The sequence below is a fragment of the Mustelus asterias genome, unplaced genomic scaffold, assembly GCF_964213995.1.
Source record: "Mustelus asterias unplaced genomic scaffold, sMusAst1.hap1.1 HAP1_SCAFFOLD_850, whole genome shotgun sequence".
NCBI classification, from domain to species: domain Eukaryota; kingdom Metazoa; phylum Chordata; class Chondrichthyes; order Carcharhiniformes; family Triakidae; genus Mustelus; species Mustelus asterias.
In genome coordinates this window covers 68,265-94,392 of record NW_027590796.1, presented here as the reverse complement: position 1 = coordinate 94,392, position 26,128 = coordinate 68,265, and the positions used below count along the sequence as shown (strand labels likewise).

Here is a 26,128-nt window from a genome sequence, read left to right as displayed (position 1 = left end):
ATACCGCCATCTTGGAGAACATCACCATCTTGGAGAACACAATCAGGTTGGATGGCACAGCCACATGGAAGGGTATCAACACCTCGGAGAACACCATTTCAAAGGGTGCCGCCACCAACTGGCGTGTTGCGGCCCACAATGAGGGTGGGCCAGTGGAATTGAACAAAGTGGGGGGGAGGCAAAAGGCTCAGCCTTTGACTGAGGAGCGTGCGTGGTGGGAAAGGGCTAGCAGTGGTGGCGTCAAGTCCAGACTCGATGTGCCAGGCGCTTCGCTATGACGTCATGTGCGGGACAATGACAGTGGTTACCCCCCCCCACCACCCGGGCCATGTACACCCGGATATGGTGGACGTGGGTGGGTTGGTCACCCTTATCCCATGTGTCCCAGACTGTCCATTAACACCCCCCCACACCCATAGGGGCTCTGAGCCTGTTGCTATGACTCCAGGGACATAAGGGGTGGAGTCTGGCCACAGGCCCTGCCCACTTTAGCTTGCATCATGTCCCCACCCTCCTCTTGTGACATAATGGCCCCACCCACCTCCTGCATCATCATCATGGCCCAACCCTCCTCCTGTGTTGTCATGGCCTTTCCCTCATCCAGTGCTGTCATAGTCCCACCCTCCTCCTGTATCACCATGGCCCCACCCTCCTCATGTGATGTCATGGCCCCACTCTCCTCTTGTGATGTCATGGTCCCGCCCCCCTCCTGTACCATCACAGCCCCAGCCACCTCTTGTGATGTCATGGCCCCAACTGCCTTTTGTGATGTCATGGCTCCACCCTCCTCTTGTGATGTCATGGGACCACCCTCCTCTTGTGATGTCATGGGACCATCCTCCTCTTGTGATGTCATGGGACCACCCTCCTCCTGTGTCATCATGGCCCCGCCCTCCTCCTGTGACATCATGGCTCCCCACTCCTCCTGTGACATTGTGACTCCGCCCTCCTCTTGAGATGTCATGGCCCCACACACTTCTTGTGATATCATGGCCTCGACCACATCCTGTGATGTCATGGTCCTGTCCTCCTCCTGTGACATCATGGCCCCGCCCTCCTCCCATGGTGTCTCTGCCCAGCCCCCTCCCTGCCGTGCCGGCACAGGAGCCCGGCCGGAGGCCCCGATCTCACCCCTGGCACCTGGGCCGCTGCCTGGGAGCGGCAGCACTTGCTGCTGCCGCCGCCTCCGCCGCGCTTTGCCCGTGTGCTTGACCCGCAGGTGGAGGCCCATCAGCTCTGGGGAGGAGGTCTCGAAGGGGCAGGCCTGGCAGACTCGCAGCTCGGCTGGGGTGGCTGCTCGGAGAGACAGGTCAAGCGGCTCCGGCAGCAGCATCACCCCTGGGCCCGGGCTCAGGCCACCCCCTGGGCTCGCGCTCAGCCCGTTCCCCAGGCTCAGGCCACTCCCTGGGCTCGCGCTCAGGCCGTTCCCCAGCCCGTTCCCCAGGCTCAGGCCACTCCCTGGGCTCGCGCTCAGCCCGTTCCCCAGGCTCAGGCCACCCCCTGGGCTCGCGCTCAGGCCGTTCCCCAGCCCGTTCCCCAGGCTCAGGCCACTCCCTGGGCTCGCGCTCAGCCCGTTCCCCAGGCTCAGGCCACCCCCTGGGCTCGCGCTCAGGCCGTTCCCCAGGCTCAGGCCACTCCCTGGGCTCGCGCTCAGGCCGTTCCGCTGCTCCCGGTGGTGTCGCTCCAAGTGATACTTGAGCGAACCCGACTGAGTCCCCGCGTAGTCGCAGTGAGGGCATTTGTAGGGTCTCTCACCTGGAGAGGGGGTGGGGGGAGGGGGGGCGGGGTGTGGAGGGAGGAGAATGGGAGGATAGAGGGAGAGAGGAGGAGGAAAGAGGGGATGAGGATGGAAGAGGGGAGGGCGAAGGGGTGGAGGCAGGAGGGAGAGAGCGGGAGGAAAGGGGGATTAGTGGGGAGAAGGGGTGGAAGAGCATGAGGCCGGAGGAAAAGGGGGAGAGGGTGGTGTGTGGGAAGGAGGTGGAAGAGTGGGTGCAGAGTGGGAGGGAGAGAGAGAGAGAGAGTGAGGTAGGGGGTGAGAGCGAGAGTGAGGCAGGGGGAGAAAGAGACAGGGAGATGGGGAGGAGGGGGAAGATAAAGATGGTGGTGGGGGGAGAGGTGGAAGGGGTAAGAAGGGTGGGTGAGTGGTGCGATAGAGAGGGGAAGAGGGGGCAACGAGAGTGAGGGGGAAGGGAGAGAGAGAGAGAGGAGAAAAATGAATGTTAATTTGTTGTAATCCACAAGGTGTAACCGTTTCTGTCTCTCAGCAAATCTCTCTTCCCATTCACAGTGGATGTGTGGATGTCATAAATAGATTGGAGGGGGGGGGTGGAAGAGAGAGTGAGGCAGGGGAGGGTGTGGGGCGGGGGTTGGTGTTGTGATGGAGAGGTTTTTCAAGTTTATTTATTAGTGTCACAAGTGGGTTTACATTAACACTGCAATGAAGTTACCGTGAAAATCCCCTAGTCTCCACACTCCGGCGCCTGTTCGGGTTACACTGAGGGAGAATTTAGCACGGTCAGTGCACCCTAACCAGCACGTCTTTTGGGCTGTGGGAGGAAACCGGAGCACCCGGAGGAAACCCACGCAGACACGGGGAGAACGTGCAGACTCCACACAGACAGTGACCCGAGCCAGGAATCGAACCCAGGTCCCTGGAGCTGTGAGGCAGCCGTGCTAACCACTGTGCTACCGCAGAGGTGATGGTGGATTAGACAAAGGGATTTGTTCATCCTTCCACTCCATTCCCCTCACCCCCCCCCCCCCCCCACCCCCCACTCAATCCCCTCAGTATCTGTCCTATTGGGTGGCACAGTGGTTAGCACTGCTGCCTCACAGCGCCAGGGACCCGGGTTCGATTCCCGGCTCGGGTCACTGTCTGTACGGAGTCTGCACGTTCTCCCCGTGTCTGCGTGGGTTTCCTCCGGGTGCTCCGGTTTCCTCCCACAGTCTGAAAGACGTGCTGGTTAGGGTGGATTGGGCCGTGCTGAATTCTCCCTCAGTGTAACCCGAACAGGCGCCGGAGTGTGGCAACTGGGGGGATTTTCAAAGTAACTTCATTGCAGTGTTAATGTAAACCAACTTGTGGCACTAATAAAAATGGAAAAACTATTTCTTGACGCAACTTTGCGTAGTTTGTCGGACACCTTGGCCTCTCGAGGGATTGTGGCTGAAGGGGAACCCCCTCCCACCGCTCTTAGGGGGTTCCCGGGTGTGCCTGAGGCATTTGAGGACAATTAAACCGTCAGGGTTTTCATTGGGGTGTGTGTGTGTGTGTGTGTGTGGGGTGGGTGGTTGCACGGAACTGACCGGAACTCCGGCCAGGAAGCCTGTAGTGTGGGCTTGACTGACGGGCCAAGGGGGAACTGGGGTAGATTTTGGGCGGGTGGGGTGGAACGGGGAAGGTTTGGGTTTGGTGTTGAGGGGAGGGAGGTGGGGGGCGGTGGGGGGGGGGGGGGGGGGGAATGGTAGTGGGGGCGGGGAGTGGTGGCCGGGAAGGGGTGCACTGAGTAACATACCTGTGTGCACTCGCAGGTGGACCTTCAAGTGGTGAGACGATCGGAAGCCTTTCCCACAGTAGGCGCAGTCCCTGACGGCAAGGCCTCTGGCCCGGTCCACGGGCAGCCTGAGCCCCAACTCCCCTGGGCGGGAGAATGGTACAAGATGTCAGTAAGACACAGACAGACGCAGAAACCCCACTCTTTCTACATAGCCCTGTATCGACCCCAAACTAATCCCACTGCCCCGCTCCCTCCCCATGGCCCTGTATCGATCCCAAACTAATCCCACTGCCCCGCTCCCTCCCCATAGCCCTGTATCGATCCCAAGCTAATCCCACTGCCCCGCTCCCTCCCCATGGCCCTGCATCAATCCTAAACTAATCCCACTGCCCATCATTCTTCTTGCAGCCCCTTTGGCATCAAGGTATTGATCCAGTTTCACCTTTAAAGGATGCAGTGGATCCTGTGAGCCTGTGCGCATTTATGTCACTTTGGGTGTTTACCTCATTCCCTTTTCAAAAGCCATGGACGAACCTGCCTCCACCATGAAACCATCAGACATAAGACACAGGAGGATCAGAAGTAGGCCCATTTGGCCCATCGAGTCTGCTCCGCCCATTCAATGACTGATTCCGACGTGAGAATCTTCAACTCCCACCTTATCCCCGTAGCAAACTGGATTATTATCTAAATGGAAAGAAATTACAACATGCCGCTGTGCAGAGGGACCTGGGGGTCCTTGTGCATGAGACGCAAAAACCCAGTCTGCAGGTGCAACAGGTGATCAAGAAGGCAAATGGGATGTTGGCCGATATCGCAAGGGGGAAAGAATATAAAAGCAGAGATGTCTTGCTGCATCTGTACAGGGCATTGGTGAGGCCGCAGCTGGAATACTGTGGGCAGTATTGGTCCCCTTATTTGCGGAAGGATATATTGGCCTTGGAGGGAGTGCAGAGAAGGTTCACCAGGTTGATACCGGAGATGAGGGGTGTTGATTATGAGGAGAGACTGAGCAGATTGGGTTTGTATTTGTTGGAGTTTAGAAGGCTGAGGGAGGATCTTATAGAGACCTATAAGATAATGAAGGGGCTGGATAGGGTAGAGGTGGAGAGATTCTTTCCACTTAGAAAGGAAGCTAGAACTAGAGGGCACAGCCTCAAAATAAAGGGGGGTCAGTTTAGGACAGAGTTGAGGAGGAACTTCTTCTCTCAGAGGGTGGTGAATCTCTGGAATTCTCTGTCCACTGAAGTGGTGGAGGCTACCTCGCTGAATATGTTTAAGTCACAGATAGATGGATTCCTGATCGGTAAGGGAATTAAGGGTTATGGGGATCAGGCGGGTAAGTGGAACTGATCCACTTCAGATCAGCCATGATCCTATTGAATGGCGGAGCAGGCTCGAGGGGCTAGATGGCCTACTCCTGCTCCTATTTCTTATGTTCTAACCCTCTAACCCTGATTAAAAATCAGTCTGTCTCAGCCTCAAACACACTTAACGAGCCAACCTCTGCACAGCCCTCTGCGGGAAAGAATTCCACACACTCACTACCCTCAGAGAGGAAATTCCTCTTTGTCTCTGTCTCCAGTGGGGGGGGGGGGGTGACACCTCCACCCTGCCTCACTCTGAGTTTACACTCTCTGGTCCTAGACTCTTCCGCAAGGGGAAACAACCTCTCAGCATCTAACCCTGTCAAACACCCCTCGCCCCCAAGAATCCGATATGTCTCAATAAGATCGTCTCTCATTCTTCTAAACTCCAAATGAGTTACAAACAAAGAACAAAGAAAATTACAGCACAGGAACAGGCCCTTCGGCCCTCCAAGCCTGCACCGACCATGCTGCCCATCTGAACTAAAACCCCCGACCCTCCCGGGGACCATATCCCTCTATTCCCATCCAATTCATGTGTTTGTCCAGATGTCCCTTAAAAGTCACTACCGTATCTGCCTCCACTCCCTCCCCCGGCAACGAGTTCCAGGCACCCACCACCCTCTGTGTAAAAATACTTGCCTCGTACATCTCCTTTAAACCTTGCCCCTCGCACCTTAAACCTTTGACCCTCATAATTGACTCTTCCACCCTGGGAAATGGCTTCTGACTATCTGCTCTGTCCAAGCCCCTCATAATCTTGTAGACTTCTATCAACTCTCCCCTCAACCTCCGTCGTTCCAATGAGAACAAACCAAGTTTCTCCAACCTCTCTTCATAGCTAATGCTAATGCTAGACCAGGCAACATCCTGGTACATCTTTTCTGTACCCTCTCCAAAGCCTCCACATCCTTCTGGTTGTGCGGCGACCAGAACTGAACACTATATTCCAGGTGCGGCCTAACTAAGGTCCAGACCTAACCTACTCAACCTGTCCTCGTGAGAAAATCCCTCTAAACCCAGGATCGACTGAGTGAACCTTCTCTGGGATACAAGGAGAAGTGGCTAGATGGGTGGAGAACTGGCTTGGCCATAGGAGACAGAGGGTAGTGGTCGAAAGGTCTTTTTCCGGCTGGAGGTCTGTGACCAGTGGTGTTCCGCAGGGCTCTGTACTGGGACCTCTGCTATTTGTGATATATATATAAATGATTTGGAAGAAGGTGTAACTGGTGTAATCAGCAAGTTTGCGGATGACACGAAGATGGCTGGACTTGCGGATAGCGAAGAGCATTGTCGGGCAATACAGCAGGATATAGATAGGCTGGAAAATTGGGCGGAGAGGTGGCAGATGGAGTTTAATCCGGATAAATGCGAAGTGATGCATTTTGGAAGAACTAATGTAGGGGGGAGTTATACAATAAATGGCAGAGTCATCAGGAGTATAGAAACACAGAGGGACCTGGGTGTGCAAGTCCACAAATCCTTGAAGGTGGCAACACAGGTGGAGAAGGTGGTGAAGAAGGCATATGGCATGCTTGCCTTTATAGGACGGGTTATAGAGTATAAAAGCTGGAGTCTGATGATGCAGCTGTATAGAACGCTGGTTAGGCCACATTTGGAGTACTGCGTCCAGTTCTGGTCGCCGCACTACCAGAAGGACGTGGAGGCATTAGAGAGAGTGCAGAGAAGGTTTACCAGGATGTTGCCTGGTATGGAGGGTCTTAGCTATGAGGAGAGATTGGGTAAACTGGGGTTGTTCTCCCTGGAAAGACGGAGAATGAGGGGAGATCTAATAGAGGTATACAAGATTATGAAGGGTATAGATAGGGTGAACAGTGGGAAGCTTTTTCCCAGGTCGGAGGTGACGATCACGAGGGGTCACGGGCTCAAGCTGAGAGGGGCGAAGTATAACTCAGACATCAGAGGGACGTTTTTTACACAGAGGGTGGTGGGGGCCTGGAATGCGCTGCCAAGTAGGGTGGTGGAGGCAGGCACGCTGACATCGTTTAAGACTTACCTGGATAGTCACATGAGCAGCCTGGGAATGGAGGGATACAAACGATTGGTCTAGTTGGACCAAGGAGCGGCACAGGCTTGGAGGGCCGAAGGGCCTGTTTCCTGTGCTGTACTGTTCTTTGTTCTGGACTGCCTCCAATGCCTGTGTTATCTTTCCTTAGATAACGGGACCAGAACTATTCACAGTAATCCAGGTGTGGTCTAACTAGTGCCTTGTAGAGTTTTAGCAAGACTTCCAAGCCCTCTGCAATTAAGGTGTGGAGATGCCGGCGTTGGACTGGGGTGGGCACAGTAAGAAATCTCACAACACCTGGTTAAAGTCCAACAGGTTTATTTGGTGTCACGAGCTTTCAGAGCTTTCAGGTGAGCGGAGAAGTGGGTTCACAAACACGGCATATATAGACAGAGACACAATTGTAAGATAATGTTTGGAATGCGAGTCTTTACAGGTACGGACAGTGCGAATGGAGAGGGAGATAATCACAGGTTAAAGAGATCAACCTGTGATTCTCCCTCTCTCCACTCGCAATGTCTGTACCTGTAAAGACTTGATTACCTGCAAAGACTCAGCTACGACTCTCACCAACTTTTGCAGATGCACCATAGAAAGCATCCTTTCTGGGTTGTATCACAGCTCGGTATGGCTCCTGCTCTGTCCAAGACTGCAAGGAACTACAAAGGGTCGTGAGCGAAGCCCAGTCCGTCACTCAAACCAGCCTCCCATCCATTGACTCTGTCTACACTTCCCGCTGCCTCGGAAAAGCAGCCAGAATAATCAAGGACCCCACGCACCCCGGACATTCTCTCTTCCACCTTCTTCCGTCGGGAAAAAGATACAAAAATCTGAGGTCACGTACCAACCGACTCAAGGACTGCTTCTTCCCTGCTGCCGTCAGACTTTTGAATGGACCTACCTCACATTCAGTTGATCTTTCTCTACACCCTAGCTATGACTGTAACACTACATTCTGCACTCTGTCCTTTCCTTCTCTATGAACGGTATGTTTTGTCTGTATAGCACGCAAGAAACAATACTTTTCACTGTTCTACCGGCCTGACAGGGCACACCTCATTAAAGCCACTCGCCCTTTTGAACGACTGAGTGTCGACTTCAAGGGGCCCCTCCCTTCGACGGATCGGAACGTGTAGTTCCTCAATGTTGTTGACGAATACTCCCGATTCCCCTTTGCCATCCCCTGTTCTGACATGTCCTCTGCCACGGTCATCAAGGCCCTGCGGGGCCTTTATTCCCGGGTACGTTCTAGCCTCCCGTGTGAATCAATCGCGCATCAATTTTATTCACTACAAATAGGAGCACACTACTCAACAATATTATCCCAGACTAAAGACTACTAGGAAGTAGCAGTGACCTTTATACTCCTGTAAGAAGGCGGAGTCCTGGGCGGAGCCGAACGGACTGTACCACATAAACCGTGGGCGGCACGGTAGCACAGTGGCACAGTGGTTAGCACTGCTGCTTCACAGCTCCAGGGTCCCGGGTTCGATTCCCGGCTCGGGTCACTGTCTGTGTGGAGTTTGCACATTCTCCTCGTGTCTGCATGGGTTTCCTCCGGGTGCTCCGGTTTCCTCCCACAGTCCAAAGATGTGCGGGTTAGGTTGATTGGCCAAGTTAAAAATTGCCCCTTAGAGTCCTGGGATGTGTAGGTTAGAGGGATTAGCGGGTAAATATGTGGGGGTAGGGCCTGGGTGGGATTGTGGTCGGTGCAGACTCGATGGGCCGAATGGCCTCCTTCTGCACTGTAGGGTTTCTATGATTCTTTCTTAAACAGTAATAACAGGTGGAACACCCAACAACCCTAACCCCAACAGCAACGAGAGTAACATATATACAAGTACCCATAGTGGTAACCATCTATGGTTCACCACACACTGTATACTAACACATGTGACAATAATAAATCAAATCCTTCTCTCCAATGTACTCTATGAACAGTATGTTTTGTCTGTATAGCGCGCAAGAAATAATACTTTTCACTCTATCCCAATACATTTGACAATAATATATCAAATCAAACCCTTGACTTGTGCCTTATAGATGGAGTCAGGAGGTGAGTTACTCTGCTCAGGATTCCTGGCCTTTGACCTGCTCTGGTAGCCACAGAATCATAGAATCCTCCAGTGCAGAAAGAGGCCATTTGGCCCATCGAGTCTCCACCGACCACAATCCCACCCTGGCCCTCCCCCCATATCCCGACATATTTACCCACTAATCCCTCTAACCTATGCATCTCAGGACACCAAGGGGCAATTTAAGCATGGCCAATCAACCTAACCCGCACATCTTTGGACTGTGGGAGGAAACCGGAGCACCCGGAGGAAACCCACGCAGACACGAGGAGGACGTGCAAACTCCGCACAGACAGTGACCCGAGCCGGGAATTGAACCCAGATCCCTGGAGCTGTGAAGCAGCAGTGCTAACCACTGTGCCACCCCGGTTAGCAGTGCTAACCACTGTGCTACCGTCCAAATCAGTTTCTGGTCAATGTTAAAGCCCCTCCCCCCCCAATATATTTATAGTAGCGGATTCAGCGATGATAATGCCAATGAAGATTAAGGGGGAGATTGTTATACTGTGATGTTAGTATGCCTTTAAGAAATTTAAAAAAAATCATGTGTACAGTTCTGGTCACCCTATTATAGAAAGGATATTATTAAACTAGAAAGAGTGCAGAGAAGGTTTACTGGGATGCTACCGGGACTTCATGGTTTGAGTTATAAGGAGAGGCTGAATAGACTGGGACTTTTTTCCATGGAGTGTCAGAGGCTGAGGGGTGATCTTACCGAGGTCTATAAAATAATGAGGGGCATAGATCAGCTAGATAGTCAACATCTTTTCCCAAAGGTAGGGGAGTCTAAACCTAGAGGGCACAGGTTTAAGGTGAGAGGGGAGAGATACAAAAGAGTCCAGAGGGGCAATTTTTTCACACAAAGGGGATGAGTGTCTGGAACGAATTTTGTCTTTTAAAAAGCATTTAGACAGTTGCATGGGTAAGATGGCCGAATGAACCTTTAAAATGCTGAAAGATCTTCAATCAAGCAAACCAGACTTTTGGTTAAAGTTGTTTTTTCGCGATGCTGGGATTTCTTGCGGCCGGTGGCCTGGAATTTGTCAAAGGACAGAAGGTGTCAGATTCAACAGCTTGTCCTTGGCAGGGAAGAGTTATACACAGACTCTTGGAGGCTGTGTTCCTTATCTATGCATTGGAATGTAGACAATATGCACCTAAGGGGTCTAAATATGATGGGGTCTGGAGTGACCAATGCCACTGCTCCAGCTGTATTTGATTGGCCTAATTGAACGATGCATTTGGGATTTCTGATCAATTCATTGGCTGGATGACAGGGAATCTTCTGGAAGCGAGTGGCAAATTATGGATAAAAAGACATGCGAGCCTTTGTTTGCCAGCGATAACTCGAAGAGACCAACCATCGCAAGAAGACCTGTACCCTGAAGGATGCTTCAGAGAGGAAGAAGATAGATTCTACATTGAGGATATTTCTTGGCCAAGATTTTCCAAACTTGGGAGTATCTATTTTCAGTTAAAGAGTTAAAGTTGATGTTCAGATAAAGTTAATGTGCAGCTAAGAGTTAAAGTTCAGTTAGAGTTAAAGTTTAGTAAAGAGTTAATGACTTGCAACTGTTTATGTTTGAGTTGGAAATAATTGAATTACTGATCTTGTTTGTCTCATTAAACTGGAATGCTTGGAAGGTATTTAAATTAAAAGCTGTATAACAGATGGGTATCGAGGGATATGGGCCAAATATGGGCAATTGGGACTAGCTTAGTGGTAAAAACTGGATGGCATGGACAAGTTGGGCCGAAGGGCCTGTTTCCATGCTGTAAAGCTCCATGACTCTATGGGCCCTATTTTACCATTTTAATTCTAACTGCTGGGTGGGCTTGAAACTGGGAGTGTTTCAGATCCGACTTTTAGACCCATTCTCAGGCACTCCATACGTACTCCGTCTGAAAAAAAAATCAGCGACTCTGAATCATGCTGCAGAAGCCTGTGGGGTGGGTTTAACATGCCCAAAACACTGCAGCTCCGATCCGCCTCCAACTGCGCATGCACAGTTTAAAAAATATACAAAAATGCTCCCCTGCCACATCGCTCCTGGGCTGGATAATGCCTCCCCCTGGCCCCCACAGACATTGCCCCAACTCCACAACATTACTGACCCCCTTATCCCCCCCATCCCCCCGCTACCGAGACCTATCAGGGCCCCCTGCCCCCCATACCCCCCACTGATCACACGCAGAGTGGCAGTGGAACCCCCTGTACCTCCCTCCCTCCACCAGAGAGCCATCTGACCCGCATCCCTCTCCCCTCCACCAGACAGCCATCTAACCTGCTTCCCCCCGCATCAGAGAGCCATCTGACCTGCCTTCCTCCCCCCCACCAGAGAGCCATCTGACCCACCTCCTTCCCTCCCTCCCACCAGAGAGCCATCTGACCAGGGGCGGCACGGCAGCACAGTGGTTAGTGCTGCTAGTTCACAGCTCCAGGGACCTGGGTTCGATTCCCGGCTCGGGTCACTGTCTGTGTGGAGTTTGCACATTCTCCTTGTGTCTGCATGGGTTTCCTCCGGGTGCTCCGGTTTCCTCCCACAGTTCAAAGATGTGTGGGTTAGGTTGATTGGCCGTGCTAAAAATTGCCCCTTAGTGTCCTGAGATGTGTAGGTTAGAGGGATTAGTGGGTAAATATGTGGGGGTAGGGCCTGGGTGGGATTGTGGTCGGTGCAGACTTGATGGGCCGAATGGCCTCCTTCTGTACTGTAGGGATTCTATGATTTCTATGACCCGCCTCCCCCCTGCCCCCCAACACCTCCACCAGAGAGACATCTGACTCACCTCCACGTCCCCCCCCAACCATCACCGATTTGAGTCAGAGAGCCACTGGAAGCTCCGAAATTACCTCCTCAGAAGCTGGAGCGCCCGAATCGGACCTTTGCGGACTGTGCCTGCTTCGTGCCGAATCGTGGAGGGGCGAACGTGGTGGTAAAGGGGGAAGTGCTGGTAAAGTTGGGCGTCCAGCCCGTTAATTCAATTTAAATACATGCAAATACATTTAAATTGACGTTGTGCTCGTTTCGGGCGCGGTCCCGACGGTGGCCATTTTCAGTCCTTGGTAAAGGGGGAACGGGTGTGGAGGCAGGCGCGGATCGCGCTACTCGCCTCATGCCTGAATTTACCAAGTTTTCGCGTCCAAAAACGGGCAACTTGATGGTGAAATGAATCTAAACACTCCCAGGACAGGTACAGCACGGGGTCAGATACAGAGTAAAGCTCCCTCTACACTGTCCCCATCAAACACTCCCAGGACAGGGACAGCACGGGGTCAGATACAGAGTAAAGCTCCCTCTACACTGTCCCCATCAAACACTCCCAGGACAGGTACAGCACGGGGTCAGATACAGAGTAAAGCTCCCTCTACACTGTCCCCCATCAAACACTCCCAGGACAGGGACAGCACGGGGTCAGATACAGAGTAAAGCTCCCTCTACACTGTCCCCCATCAAACACTCCCAGGACAGGGACAGCACGGGGTTAGATACAGAGTAAAGCTCCCTCTACACTGTCCCCATCAAACACTCCCAGGACAGGTACAGCACGGGGTCAGATACAGAGTAAAGCTCCCTCTACACTGTCCCCCATCAAACACTCCCAGGACAGGGACAGCACGGGGTTAGATACAGAGTAAAGCTCCCTCTACACTGTCCCCATCAAACACTCCCAGGACAGGTACAGCACGGGGTCAGATACAGAGTAAAGCTCCCTCTACACTGTCCCCCATCAAACACTCCCAGGACAGGGACAGCACGGGGTTAGATACAGAGTAAAGCTCCCTCTACACTGTCCCCATCAAACACTCCCAGGACAGGTACAGCACGGGGTCAGATACAGAGTAAAGCTCCCTCTACACTGTCCCCCATCAAACACTCCCAGGACAGGGACAGCACGGGGTTAGATACAGAGTAAAGCTCCCTCTACACTGTCCCCATCAAACACTCCCAGGACAGGTACAGCACGGGGTTAGATACAGAGTAAAGCTCCCTCTACACTGTCCCCATCAAACACTCCCAGGACAGGTACAGCGCGGGGTTAGATACAGAGTAAAGCTCCCTCTACACTGACCCCCCATCAAACACTCCCAGGACAGGTACAGCACGGGGTCAGATACAGAGTAAAGCTCCCTCTACACTGTCCCCATCAAACACTCCCAGGACAGGGACAGCACGGGGTTAGATACAGTGTAAAGCTCCCTCTACACTGTCCCCCATCAAACACTCCCAGGACAGGTACAGCACGGGGTCAGATACAGAGTAAAGCTCCCTCTACACTGTCCCCATCAAACACTCCCAGGACAGGGACAGCACGGGGTTAGATACAGAGTAAAGCTCCCTCTACACTGTCCCCATCAAACACTCCCAGGACAGGGACAGCACGGGGTTAGATACAGAGTAAAGCTCCCTCTACACTGTCCCCATCAAACACTCCCAGGACAGGTACAGCACGGGGTTAGATACAGAGAAAAGCTCGCTCTACACTGACCCCCCATCAGACACTCCCAGGACAGGAACAGCACGGGGTTAGATACAGAGTAAAGCTCCCTCTACACTGTCCCCCCATCAAACACTCCCAGGACAGGTACAGCACGGGGTTAGATACAGAGTAAAGCTCCCTCTACACTGTCCCCATCAAACACTCCCAGGACAGGTACAGCACGGGGTTAGATACAGAGAAAAGCTCGCTCTACACTGACCCCCCATCAGACACTCCCAGGACAGGAACAGCACGGGGTTAGATACAGAGAAAAGCTCGCTCTACACTGACCCCCCATCAGACACTCCCAGGACAGGAACAGCACGGGGTTAGATACAGAGTAAAGCTCCCTCTACACTGTCCCCCATCAAACACTCCCAGGACAGGTACAGCACGGGGTTAGATACAGAGTAAAGCTCCCTCTACACTGTCCCCCATCAAACACTCCCAGGACAGGTACAGCACGGGGTTAGATACAGAGTAAAGCTCCCTCTACACTGTCCCCCATCAAACACTCCCAGGACAGGTACAGCACGGGGTTAGATACAGAGTAAAGCTCCCTCTACACTGTCCCCCATCAAACACTCCCAGGACAGGTACAGCACGGGGTTAGATACAGTGTAAAGCTCCCTCTACACTGTCCCCCATCAAACACTCCCAGGACAGGTACAGCACGGGGTTAGATACAGAGTAAAGCTCCCTCTACACTGTCCCCCATCAAACACTCCCAGGACAGGTACAGCACGGGGTTAGATACAGTGTAAAGCTCCCTCTACACTGTCCCCCATCAAACACTCCCAGGACAGGTACAGCACGGGGTCAGATACAGAGTAAAGCTCCCTCTACACTGTCCCCATCAAACACTCCCAGGACAGGGACAGCACGGGGTTAGATACAGAGTAAAGCTCCCTCTACACTGTCCCCATCAAACACTCCCAGGACAGGGACAGCACGGGGTTAGATACAGAGTAAAGCTCCCTCTACACTGTCCCCATCAAACACTCCCAGGACAGGTACAGCACGGGGTTAGATACAGAGAAAAGCTCGCTCTACACTGACCCCCCATCAGACACTCCCAGGACAGGAACAGCACGGGGTTAGATACAGAGTAAAGCTCCCTCTACACTGTCCCCCCATCAAACACTCCCAGGACAGGTACAGCACGGGGTTAGATACAGAGTAAAGCTCCCTCTACACTGTCCCCATCAAACACTCCCAGGACAGGTACAGCACGGGGTTAGATACAGAGAAAAGCTCGCTCTACACTGACCCCCCATCAGACACTCCCAGGACAGGAACAGCACGGGGTTAGATACAGAGAAAAGCTCGCTCTACACTGACCCCCCATCAGACACTCCCAGGACAGGAACAGCACGGGGTTAGATACAGAGTAAAGCTCCCTCTACACTGTCCCCCATCAAACACTCCCAGGACAGGTACAGCACGGGGTTAGATACAGAGTAAAGCTCCCTCTACACTGTCCCCCATCAAACACTCCCAGGACAGGTACAGCACGGGGTTAGATACAGAGTAAAGCTCCCTCTACACTGTCCCCCATCAAACACTCCCAGGACAGGTACAGCACGGGGTTAGATACAGAGTAAAGCTCCCTCTACACTGTCCCCCATCAAACACTCCCAGGACAGGTACAGCACGGGGTTAGATACAGAGTAAAGCTCCCTCTACACTGTCCCCATCAAACACTCCCAGGACAGGTACAGCACGGGGTTAGATACAGAGTAAAGCTCCCTCTGCACTGTCCCCCATCAAACACTCCCAGGACAGGTACAGCACGGGGTTAGATACAGAGTAAAGCTCCCTCTACACTGTCCCCATCAAACACTCCCAGGACAGGTACAGCACGGGGTTAGATACAGAGTAAAGCTCCCTCTGCACTGTCCCCATCAAACACTCCCAGGACAGGTACAGCACGGGGTTCGATACAGAGTAAAGCTCCCTCTACACTGTCCCCCATCAAACACTCCCAGGACAGGTACAGCACGGGGTTAGATACAGAGTAAAGCTCCCTCTACACTGTCCCCATCAAACACTCCCAGGACAGGTACAGCACGGGGTTAGATACAGAGTAAAGCTCCCTCTACACTGTCCCCCATCAAACACTCCCAGGACAGGTACAGCACGGGGTTAGATACAGAGTAAAGCTCCCTCTACACTGTCCCCCATCAAACACTCCCAGGACAGGTACAGCACGGGGTTAGATACAGAGTAAAGCTCCCTCTACACTGTCCCCATCAAACATGGGGAACCTGTAGAGGGAGCTTTACTCTGTATCTAACCCCGTGTGTTCTTAAATAAACTTTGTTTGATAAAAACTACATAGTGGGTCATTTGAACCATACCTGAAGTGAAACATATCATGCTTTTGCCAGCCAAATTGTAAAACCTGTGATCCAGGCTGACTTCCTAAAACCCCTTGCAGTTTCAGACCTGAATTATAACAACATGGACCACTTATGGGCGGTATGGTGGCACAGTGTTTAGCACTGCTGTCTCACGGCACCAGGGAAGCGGGTTCGATTCCCGGCCTTGGCTCACTGAGCGGCGTCTGCACTTTCTCCACCCCCCTTATCCTCCATTCCACGTGGGTTTCCTCCGGGTGCGCCGGTTTTCTCCCACAGTCTGAAAGACGTGCAGGTTAGGGTGCATTGGCCGTGCTAAATTCTCCCTCAGTGTAACCCGAACAGGAGCTGGAGCGTGGAGACTGGGGGATTTTCACAGTGGCTTCATTGCAGTGTTAATGTAAGCCTGCTTGTGACATTAATAATGAACTTAAACTAAACTTATCCCCTTAACTCTTTATATTCTTGTTAAGCAAATAGTTATCAATCTCTGCTTTAAACACACTCAATGACTGCGCCTCCACAGTCCTCTAGGATAGAGATTTCCAAAGATTCACAACTCTCTGAGTAGTGAGATTTCTCATCATCTTTCCTAAATGGCATCCCCCTCATTTTGAAATTGTCTCCACTGGTTCTAGAATCCCCAAATCGGTGGAAGCATCTTATCTCGGGGAAGGGGGTGGTATTATCGCTAGATTTTTAATCCTGAAACTGAGCTAACGTTCTGGGGGAACCCAGGTTCAAATCCCACCACAGCAGACGGTGCAATTTGAATTCAGTAAAAAATATCTGGAATTAAGAATCTACTGATGACGGTGAAACCATTGTCGGAAAAACCCATCCGGTTCACTAATGCCCTTCAGGAAAGGAAATCTGCCGTCCTTACCCGGTCTGGCCTACATGTGACTCCAGAGCCACACAGCAATGTGGTTGACTCTCTACTGCCCTCCAATGGGCAATAAATGCTGGGCCCAGCCAGCGACGCCCATGTCCCACAAATGAATTTTAAAAAAATCTGAATCCCCGCGTCTATCCTTTTAAGGATTTTGTAGGTTTCAATGAGATTACCTCTCATTCTTTGAAACTCTAGAAAATACAGGCTCGATTTGCCCAATCTAATTTTATAGGACAGTCCCGCCATCCCTGGAACAAGTCTGGTGAGCTTCCGTTGCGCCCTCTCTATGGCAATGATATCCTCCCTCTATGTCAATGGTGTATACTATCTGTGACGTTAGAATACCTTTAAGAAAGGTTTTTTTTAAATCATGATCTCTGCAGCTCACAGGCTCAGCTGATGTCATTATTGTTGCCGGGTTGGCTACTAGATCTCTTTTTACAAAGAACAAAGGCCTTTGACAAGGTCCCTCATGGCAGACTGGTGCAGAAGGCAAAGTTACGTAGGATTAGAGGTGAGGTTGGCAAGGTGGATACAGAACTGGCTCGGTCACAGAAGACAGAGGGTAGCAGTGGAAGGGTGTGTTTCTGAATGGAGGGCTGTGACCAGTGGCGTTCCTCAGGGATCAGTGCTGGGACCTTTGCTGTTTGCAATATATATAAATGATTTGGAGGAAAATGTAACTGGTTTGATTCGTAAGTTTGCGGACGACACAAAGGTTGGTGGATTTGCGGATCGTGATGAGGACCATCAGAGGATACAGCAGGATATAGATCGGTTGGAGACTTGGGCGGAGAGATGGCAGATGGAGTTTAATCCGGACAAATATGTGAGGTAATGCATTTTGGAAGGTCTAATACAGAGAGGAAATATACAGTAAATGGCAGAACGCTTAAGATTTTTGATAGGCAGAGGGATCTGGGTGTACAGGTAGTCATGATGTGGAGATGCCGGCGTTGGACTGGGGGAAGCACAGTAAGAAGTCTCACAACGCCAGGTTAAAGTCCGACCGGTTTATTTGGCAGCACTAGCTTTCGGAGCCTCAAGCTCCTTCTTCAGGTGAGTGAAGACTTGTGAGGACACAATACCGCTCTCGTACCTGCTGCCACCATCTCCCCGGGCAGCACGTTCCAGACATTCACCTCCCTCTGTGTAAAAAACTTGCCTCGCACGTCTCCTCTAAACTTTTTCTCACCCACCTTAAACCCATGTCCCCTAGTGCTTGACTTTTATACCCTAGGAAAGAGCATCTGACTATCCACTCTGCCACTCATAATGTTGTAAACCTCTATCAGGTCACCCCTCAACCTCCGTCATTCCAGTGAGAACAAACCGAGTTTATCCAACCTCTCCTCATAACTAATATCCTCCGGACCAGGCAACTTAAGTGGCTGGGATGGGAGTTGTTTGTTTTTACTTTGGGATTTTTTTATAACTCTGCATTGTTAGTTATAACATTGTTATTCATTAGAACATTGCATTCTACAAGTATGTTAAGAGCAAGAAGATAGGGCGGCACGGTAGCACAGTGGTTAGCACTGCTGCTTCACAGCTCCAGGGTCCCGGGTTCGATTCCCGGCTCGGGTCACTGTCTGTGTGGAGTTTGCACATTCTCCTCGTGTCTGCGTGGGTTTCCTCCGGGTGCTCCAGTTTCCTCCCACAGTGCAAAGATGTGCGGGTTAGGTTCATTGGCCAGGTTAAAAATTGCCCCTTAGTGTCCTGAGATGCGTAGGTTAGAGGGATTAGGAAGTAAATATGTGGGGGTAGGACCTGGGTGGGATTGTGGTCGGTGCAGACTTGATGGGCCGAATGGCCTCCTTCCGCACTGTAGGGTTTCTATGATCTATGATAAGATCTGAAGGACCTATCAAATGTGTATAGAACCGGTAGAAATAGCAGAGGTACTCAATGAATACTTTGCTTCAGTATTCACAGTGGAAAAGGATCTTGGTAGTTGCAGTGCAGACTTGCAGTGGACTGAGAAGATTGAGCGTGTGGACATTAGGGGAGAAACCATAGAAACCCTACAGTGCAGAAAGAGGCCATTCGGCCCATCGAGTCTGCACCGACCACAATCCCACCCAGGCCCTATCCCCGTATCTCTACATATTTTACCTGCTAATCCCTCTAACCCTCATATTTACCCACTAATCCCTGCATCCCGGGACACTAAGGGGCAATTTAGCTTGGCCAATCAACCTAACCCGCGCAGACACGGGGAGAATGTGCAAACTCTGCACAGACAGTGACCCGAGCCGGGAATCAAACCCAGGTCCCTGGAGCTGTGAAGCAGCAGTGCTAACCACCATGCTACCATGCCGCACATAAGAGGGAGAGGATGTGTTGGAGCTTTTGAAAAGCATCAAGTTAGATAAATCGCCGGGACCGGATGGGATGTACCCGAGGTTACTTTGGGAGGCGAGGGAAGAGATTGCTGAGCCTCTGGCGATGATCTTTGCGTCATCAATGGAGACGGGAGAGGTTCTGGAGGGTTGGAGGATTGCGGATGTGGTTCCGTTATTCAAGAAAGGGAGAAGAGATAGCCCGGGAAATTATAGACCAGTGAGTCTAACCTCAGTGGTTGGTAAGTTGATGGAGAAGATCCTGAGAGGCAGGATTTATGAACATCTGGAGAGGAATAGTATGATCAGAAATAGCCAGCACGGCTTTGTCCAAGGCAGATCATGCCTTACGAGCCTAATTGAATTTTTTGAAGATGTAACTAGACACATAGATGAGGGAAGAGCGGTAGATGTAGTTTATATGGATTTCAGCAAGGCGTTTGAGAAGGTGCCCCATGCAAGGCTTATTGAGAAAGTGAAGGAGCATGGGATACAAGGGAACATTGCCTTGTGGATTCAGAACTGGCTTGCCCACAGAAGGCAAAGAGTGGTTGTAGATGGGTCTTTTTCAGCATGGAGGTCGGTCACCAGTGGAGTGCCCCAGGGATCTGTTCTGGGACCCTTGCTCTTTGTGATTTTTATAAATGACCTGGATGAGGAAGTGGAGGGATGGGTTGGCAAGTTTGCTGATGACACAAAGGTTGGTGGTGTTGTGGATAGTGTAGAGGGATGTCAGCAGTTGCAACGAGACATAGATAAGATGCAAGACTGGGCGGAGAAGTGGCAGATGGACTTCAACCCAGATAAGTGTGTGGTGGTTCATTTAGGCAGGTCGAATAGGATGAACAAATATAATATTAAGGGTAAGACGCTTGGCAGTGTGGAAGATCAGAAGGATCTTGGAGTCCAGGTTCATAGGACGCTCAAAGCAGCGTCGCAGGTGGAGGCTGTGGTTAAGAAGGCGTATGGAATACTGGCCTTCATCAATAGAGGAATTGAGTTGAGAAATCGGGAGATAATGCTGCAGCTGTATAGGACCCTGGTCAGACCCCACCTGGAGTACTGTGCCCAGTTCTGGTCGCCTCATTACAGAAAGGATGTGGAAGCCATAGAAAGCGTGCAGAGGAGATTTTCAAGGATGTTGCCTGGATTAGGTGGCATGCCTTATGAGGGATAGGTCGAGAGAGCTAGGTCTTTTCTCCTTGGAGAGGCGAAGGATGAGAGGTGACCTGATGGAGGTGTATAAGATGTTGAGAGGTGTTGATAGAGTGGCTTCTCAGAGGCTTTTACCCAGGGCTGAAATGGTTGCCACAAGAGGTCACAGGTTTAGGGTGCTGGGGAGTAGGTACAGAGGAGATGTTAGGGGTACGTTTTTCACTCAGAGGGCGGTGGGTGTGTGGAATTGGCTGTCAGTAGTGGTGGTGGAGGCGGATTCGATAGGGTCTTTTAAGAGACTTTTGGATAAGTTCATGGAAGTTAGTAAGATAGAGGGTTATAGGTAAGCCGAGTAGGTAGGGACATGTTCGGCGCAACTTGTGGGCCGAAGGGCCTGTTTGTACTGTAGCTTTTCTATGTTCTATGTTAGGAGGAAAAACAACTGGTTGGCAGGTCAGGTGATAGAAGTTCTTTCGTTTTCAGTTCTGAGCTACAGTTTAGTTTTTTTTAGAAGGGAACGCAGGCTAAAAAGGAAGTGTTTTCCCTCTCTCTGTATTGTATTGGAAATTCTGCTGGTTATCTGAAAGCAAGGTCTTGCTTTCCTGCAGTACAGATTCTGCAGTTGGTGGCTTGGCCAGAGAGTCTCTCCCTGGGGTTCTGAGAAGCTGTCACACGAGCAGCCTGGGAATGGAGGGATACAAACGATTGGTCTAGTTGGACCAAGGAGCGGCACAGGCTTGGAGGGCCGAAGGGCCTGTTTCCTGTGCTGTACTGTTCTTTGTTCTGACTTCAACTTGTTCTGAGTGAATCCAGAGGACTGCAGACTTCAACTAAAGGACTCAATTTCCAGTATCACGTGAGCATTAGTCTTTACTGTGTTGAACCAGTTTAAAGGGTTTTGTCTATGGAAGGTTTTTGGTTTTGATTGGAATATATTAGATACGTTTGTTAAGGGTTATACATTATAGTGGTCATTTTGGTTTCTTGTTTGTTAATGATAAAAGTTCTTGCTAATTTTATTACTATACATGTTAACTATATTCTTAAATAAACTTTGTTTGACAAAAGCTCCCGAGTGGGTCATTTGAATGATACCTTAAGTGCTTATCCTAGCCAAATTCAAGATGCAAAACTTATGATTCAGACAGGCTCCATCAAACTTTTTTGGAGTTTATGACCTGAACCATAACATATCTACAAGATGCACTGCAGCAATTCGCCGAGGCTCCTTCGACAGCAGCTTCCAAAACCACCACCTCAACCATCTAGAAGGACAAGGGGGCAGCAGACGCATGGGGAACATCACCACCTGCAACTTCCCCTCTGAGGCCCACTCACCATCCCGACTGGGAAATAGATCAAAGTAAAGTTTATTTATTAGTCATAAGTAGGCCTACATTAACACAGCAATGAAGTTACTGTGAAAATCCCCTTGTCCACACTCCGGCGTCTGTTTGGTTACACTGAGGGAGAATTTAACATGGCCAATGCACCTAACCAGCATGTCTTTCAGACTGTGGGAGGAAACCGGAGCACCCGGAGGAAACCCACGCAGACACGGGGAGAACGTGCAGACTCCGCACAGACAGTGACCCGAGCCGGGAATCGAACCCGGGTCCCTGGCGCTGTGAGGCAGCAGTGCGTAACCACTGTGCCACCGTGCCGCCCCTATTGTGGCATTGTGGGTCAACCCACCGAACATGGACTGCAGCGATTCAAGATGGCGGCTCACCACCACCTTCTCAAGGGCAACTCGGGATGGGCAATAAATGCTGGCCATCCAGCGACACCCGTGTCCCATGAATGGATGAATAAAATAAAAAATCCCTTCTGAGGTAAGGGAACTGAAACTGTGCACAGTACTCGAGCTGCAGTCTAACAAAGTTCTACAATTGATGCAAGATCTCACCACCCCTCTACTCAAATCCTCTTGCGATAAAGGTTAACTAAACTCCCATTAGCCTTCTTAATAGCTTGCTGCACCTGCATGCTAGCCTTCAGTTTAAAGCTTAAAGTTTATTTATTAGTGTCACAAGTCGGCTTACATTGCAACACTGCTATGAAGTTACTGTGAAAATCCCCTAGTTGCCACACTCTGGTGCCTGTTTGGGTTACACTGGGGGAGAATATAGCACGGCCAATGACACCTAACCAGTACGTCTTTCGGACTGTAAAATTAAGCGGACAGTAAAGAAGGCAAATGGTATGCTGGCCTTCATAGCGAGAGGATTTGAGTATCGGGATATTTTGCTGCAATTGTGTAGGGCACCTGGAGTATTGTGTGCAGTTTTGGTGCCCTTATCTGAGGAAGGATGTCCTTGCTATAGAGGGAGCACAGCGAAGGTTTACCAGGCTGATTCCTGGGATGGCAGGTCTGTCATATGAGGAGAGACTAAGTCGGTTCGGATTATATTCACTGGAGTTTAGAAGAGTGAGAGGGGATCTCATAGAAACTTATAAAATTCTAACAGGGTTAGACAGGGTAGATTCAGAAAGAATGTTCCCGATGGTGGGGGGAGTCCAGAACTAGGGGTCATAGTCTAAGGATAAAGGGTAAGCCATTCAGGACTGAGATGAGGAAGAACTTCTTTGCTCAAAGGGTTGTGTACCTGTGGGTTTTTATGTGTTTTTGTGAGATCCCCTCTCATTCTTCTAAATTCTAGTGAACACAAGTCCAGTAGATCCAGTCTCTCTTCACATGTCAGTTCTGCCATTCTGGGAATCAGTCTGATGAACCTTCGCTGGACTCCCTCAATGGCAAGAATGTTCTTCCTCAGACTAGGAGACCAAAACTGCACACAATACACAAGGTGTGGCCTCACCAAGGCCCTGTATAACTGCAGCAAGACATCCTTACTGCTCTACTCAAATCCTCTTGCTGTGAAGGCCAGCATGCCATCAGCTTACCTCACAGCCTGCTGTACCTTCAGCGACTGTTCCACCATGACACGCAGGTGACGTTGCACTGCTTATGGCACTGCTTATGACACTGAGAGAGCGGTGGGGGAGAGGGAGACAGATTGGGTGGGAGGGGACAGGCAGGAGTTGGGAGAGGGGGGTTGGGAGATGGGGGAGACAGGGGTTGGAGAGAAGTGGGTAGCAGGGGTTGGGAGAGGGGGGGGTGGTAGGGGTTGGGAGAGGGGGATGGCAGAGGTTGGGAGGAGGGAGTGGCAGGGGTTGGGGGGAGGGGGTGACAGAGGGAGGGGATGGCAGGGGGAGGGGGTGGCAGGAGTTGGGAAAGGGGGAAGCAGTGGCAGGGGTTGGGATGGGGGGAGAAGAGGCAGGGATTCGGAGAGGGGAGAGGATGGCAGAGGTTGGGGGCGGGGGAAGGTTGGGGGATCAGAAGGCAGGGATTGGAAGAGGGGGTGGCAGGGGCTGGAGAGAAGGGGTGGCAGGGGGAGGGAGAGTGGGGCAGGCAGGGGTTGGGAGAGGGAATTGCGGGGGAGAGGGGATGGCAGGGGTTGGGGAAGGGGTGGCAGGTGAAGCGATGGGTCATACCTTGAGCTCTAGATGGGAGACTGCCAACGTCTCCTCCTCCTGGCAGCCCGGCGGGCACCGAGGGGCCCCTCCCCTCGGAGGGGGCGACACGGCAGCGAGGCCCGAGGCCGGCCAGCGGGACCCTCCACCACAGGTCACCGCCGCCGTCTCCGCTCCGTCCCTTCCTGTGGACTCTGGCGTGGACCACGGCTTGCTGGTGGCTCCGGAAGACTCGCCCGCAGCTGGGGCACTCCGCCGACCTCCCCTGTCCCGTGTCGTCCCCGCTGCGCCTCTCCCAGGGTTCGGCCTTCCAGGTCTGGCCAAGGGATGGTGGCGACAGCGGGCCCAGCGTCCGGGAGAGGTGTGTCTTCCGCCCAGTGGTGGCCTCTTCCTCCTCCTCCTCCTGTACTGGGTCCCGGCCCAGCAGGGCCCGATTCCTCGCCAGGCCCTGGCTCAGCAGCTGCCAGAGGCGAGGGCCTCCGCGGTGGGCACCGGCTGCCTGGGCCGCCGCCACTTGGAGCCGTTCGACGCAGTTGGCGCCCACGGGCGCCGCCAAGTCCAGGAGGCCCAGTAGGGCGCGGTGGTGGTGTGGCTTCCGGCCGCCGCCCGCGACTCCGTCCTCCCGTGGCGGGCAGAGCCGGGCAGCCCTCCTGCCATCGCCTCCGCCCGGCAGGCTTCCTCCTCCTCCTCCCCCCGCCTCCGGCCGAGGCCCAGCGGCCAGCAGCAGGCCCGAGTAGAAGGCCTCGTAGGCCAGCAGACCTGGCTCAAAGGCCAGGCCACCGGGAGGCCCGGGCGCCGCCGGGGCTCTCCTCCTCCTCTCACCGCTGTCACCGCCGGGGGTCAGTCTCAGGCCCAGCTTGTTGAGGTGCACCTTCATGTGGTTCTTAAGGAACCAGGGCTCCTTGAAGCGGCGGCCGCACACCTGGCAGCCGTGGTCGAAGGAGTTCTTGTGCTTGCGCATGTGGCCCTTGAGGAACCAAGACTGGGTGAAGCCCTGCCCGCACACCTGGCAGCGGAAGGCGGGTGGCGGAGGGGGCGGAGGGGGCGGGGGCGACTGCGGAGGCGGGGGAAGGTGGCCCGGCTGCTCAGGGGCCTGGCGGTGCCCGGACGCCAGGTGGGCCTCCTCCAGGTGCTCGAGCAGGCGTTCCTCCAGCGCAGCGGCGAAGGGGCAGAGTGTGCACTTGTAGGGCCGGTGCAGGATGCGGGCATGGCGCTCCAGCTCCTCCGCCTTCCTGAACTTGCCCTTGCAGGAGCCGCATCGGAAGCCGGCCAGGGGGGCTGGCGGGGGGGGAGGCCCCGGGCCCTGCGTCGGCCCCTCCTCCTCCTCCTCCTCCTCCTCCTCCAGCGTCGCCACCGGCCAGCTCCCCGGGGGCTGCCCCGCAGCCGGCACGGTTCTCGTTGCCAGCGTGGCCTCTCGGTCCCGTCGCTCCCGCAGGCTGGCTCTCTCCTCCAGCTCCAGCAGCAGACGGTTCTCCTCGCCGGGAGGGCCCTCGGCCCCGCCCTCGAGGACGCCGCCGCCAGGTCGGTGGGTGCGCAGGTGAATCTTCAGGTTGCCCTTCTGGGCGGCCCGGTGGTCGCAGTGGGGGCACTTGAAGGGCTTCTCGCCCGTGTGGATCCGCATGTGCAGCGAGAGGATGCTGTTGAAGCGGAAACGTTTGCCGCAGACGGCGCAGGGGTACTTGCGGGAGCGGCCGGCCACGCCTGGCCGGGGCTGGCCGGGAGCCGCCGGGCCCAGGCCGGGCCCGTTGGAGAAGCGCTGCAGGTCCAGCTCCTCGTAGTCCAGCTCCGAGATGTCCGTCCCATCCTCAGGCCACAGCGCCTCCAGGCCGTTCACCTCACACGCCTCCCCGACACCCAAGGCCAAGTCCAAGGCACCCCGCAGGTCACTCTGTCCACTGGCTCCGGGCGCAAGTAAGGGTGACACAATGTCCTCCATCTCCTGAAAGAAAACAGGCAGAACGTCAGTCAGCACGGGGTTAGATACAGAGTAAAGCTCCCTCTACACTGTCCCCATCAAACACTCCCAGGACAGGTACAGCACGGGGGTTAGATACAGAGTAAAGCTCCCTCTACACTGTCCCCATCAAACACTCCCAGGACAGGTACAGCACGGGGTTAGATACAGAGTAAAGCTCCCTCTACACTGTCCCCCATCAAACACTCCCAGGACAGGTACAGCACGGGGTTAGATACAGAGTAAAGCTCCCTCTACACTGTCCCCATCAAACACTTCCAGGACAGGTACAGCACGGGGTTAGATACAGAGTAAAGCTCCCTCTACACTGTCCCCCATCAAACACTCCCAGGACAGGTACAGCACGGGGTTAGATACAGAGTAAAGCTCCCTCTACACTGTCCCCCATCAAACACTCCCAGGACAGGTACAGCACGGGGTTAGATACAGAGTAAAGCTCCCTCTACACTGTCCCCCATCAAACACTCCCAGGACAGG

At 52.8% G+C, this 26,128-nt stretch overlaps 1 protein-coding gene across 1 annotated transcript; it reads right to left on the bottom strand.

Moving 5' to 3' along the window:
* Positions 1–436: 436 nt before the first annotated feature.
* On the bottom strand, positions 437–25,612 carry LOC144487532 (zinc finger protein 219-like). The gene is made up of 3 exons (XM_078205618.1): positions 23,698–25,612; positions 3,516–3,638; positions 437–1,755 (listed from the first exon to the last, which is right to left on the bottom strand). The coding sequence occupies exons 1-3, from the start codon at positions 25,610–25,612 to the stop codon at positions 437–439; spliced, it is 3,357 nt and encodes a 1,118-aa protein (XP_078061744.1).
* Between the last annotated feature and the right edge of the window lie 516 nt (positions 25,613–26,128).

Excerpts from the sequence above, each read along its gene's own strand:
- LOC144487532 (XM_078205618.1), bottom strand. The coding sequence starts at position 25,612 with ATGGAGGACATTGTGTCACCCTTACTTGCGCCCGGAGCCAGTGGACAG. Across the intron at positions 3,639-23,697 it reads TCTCCCATCTAGAGCTCAAG|GGGAGTTGGGGCTCAGGCTG; the intron begins GTATGACCCATC and ends TCTCCCGCCCAG. Across the intron at positions 1,756-3,515 it reads CCACCTGCGAGTGCACACAG|GTGAGAGACCCTACAAATGC; the intron begins GTATGTTACTCA and ends CCCCCTCTCCAG.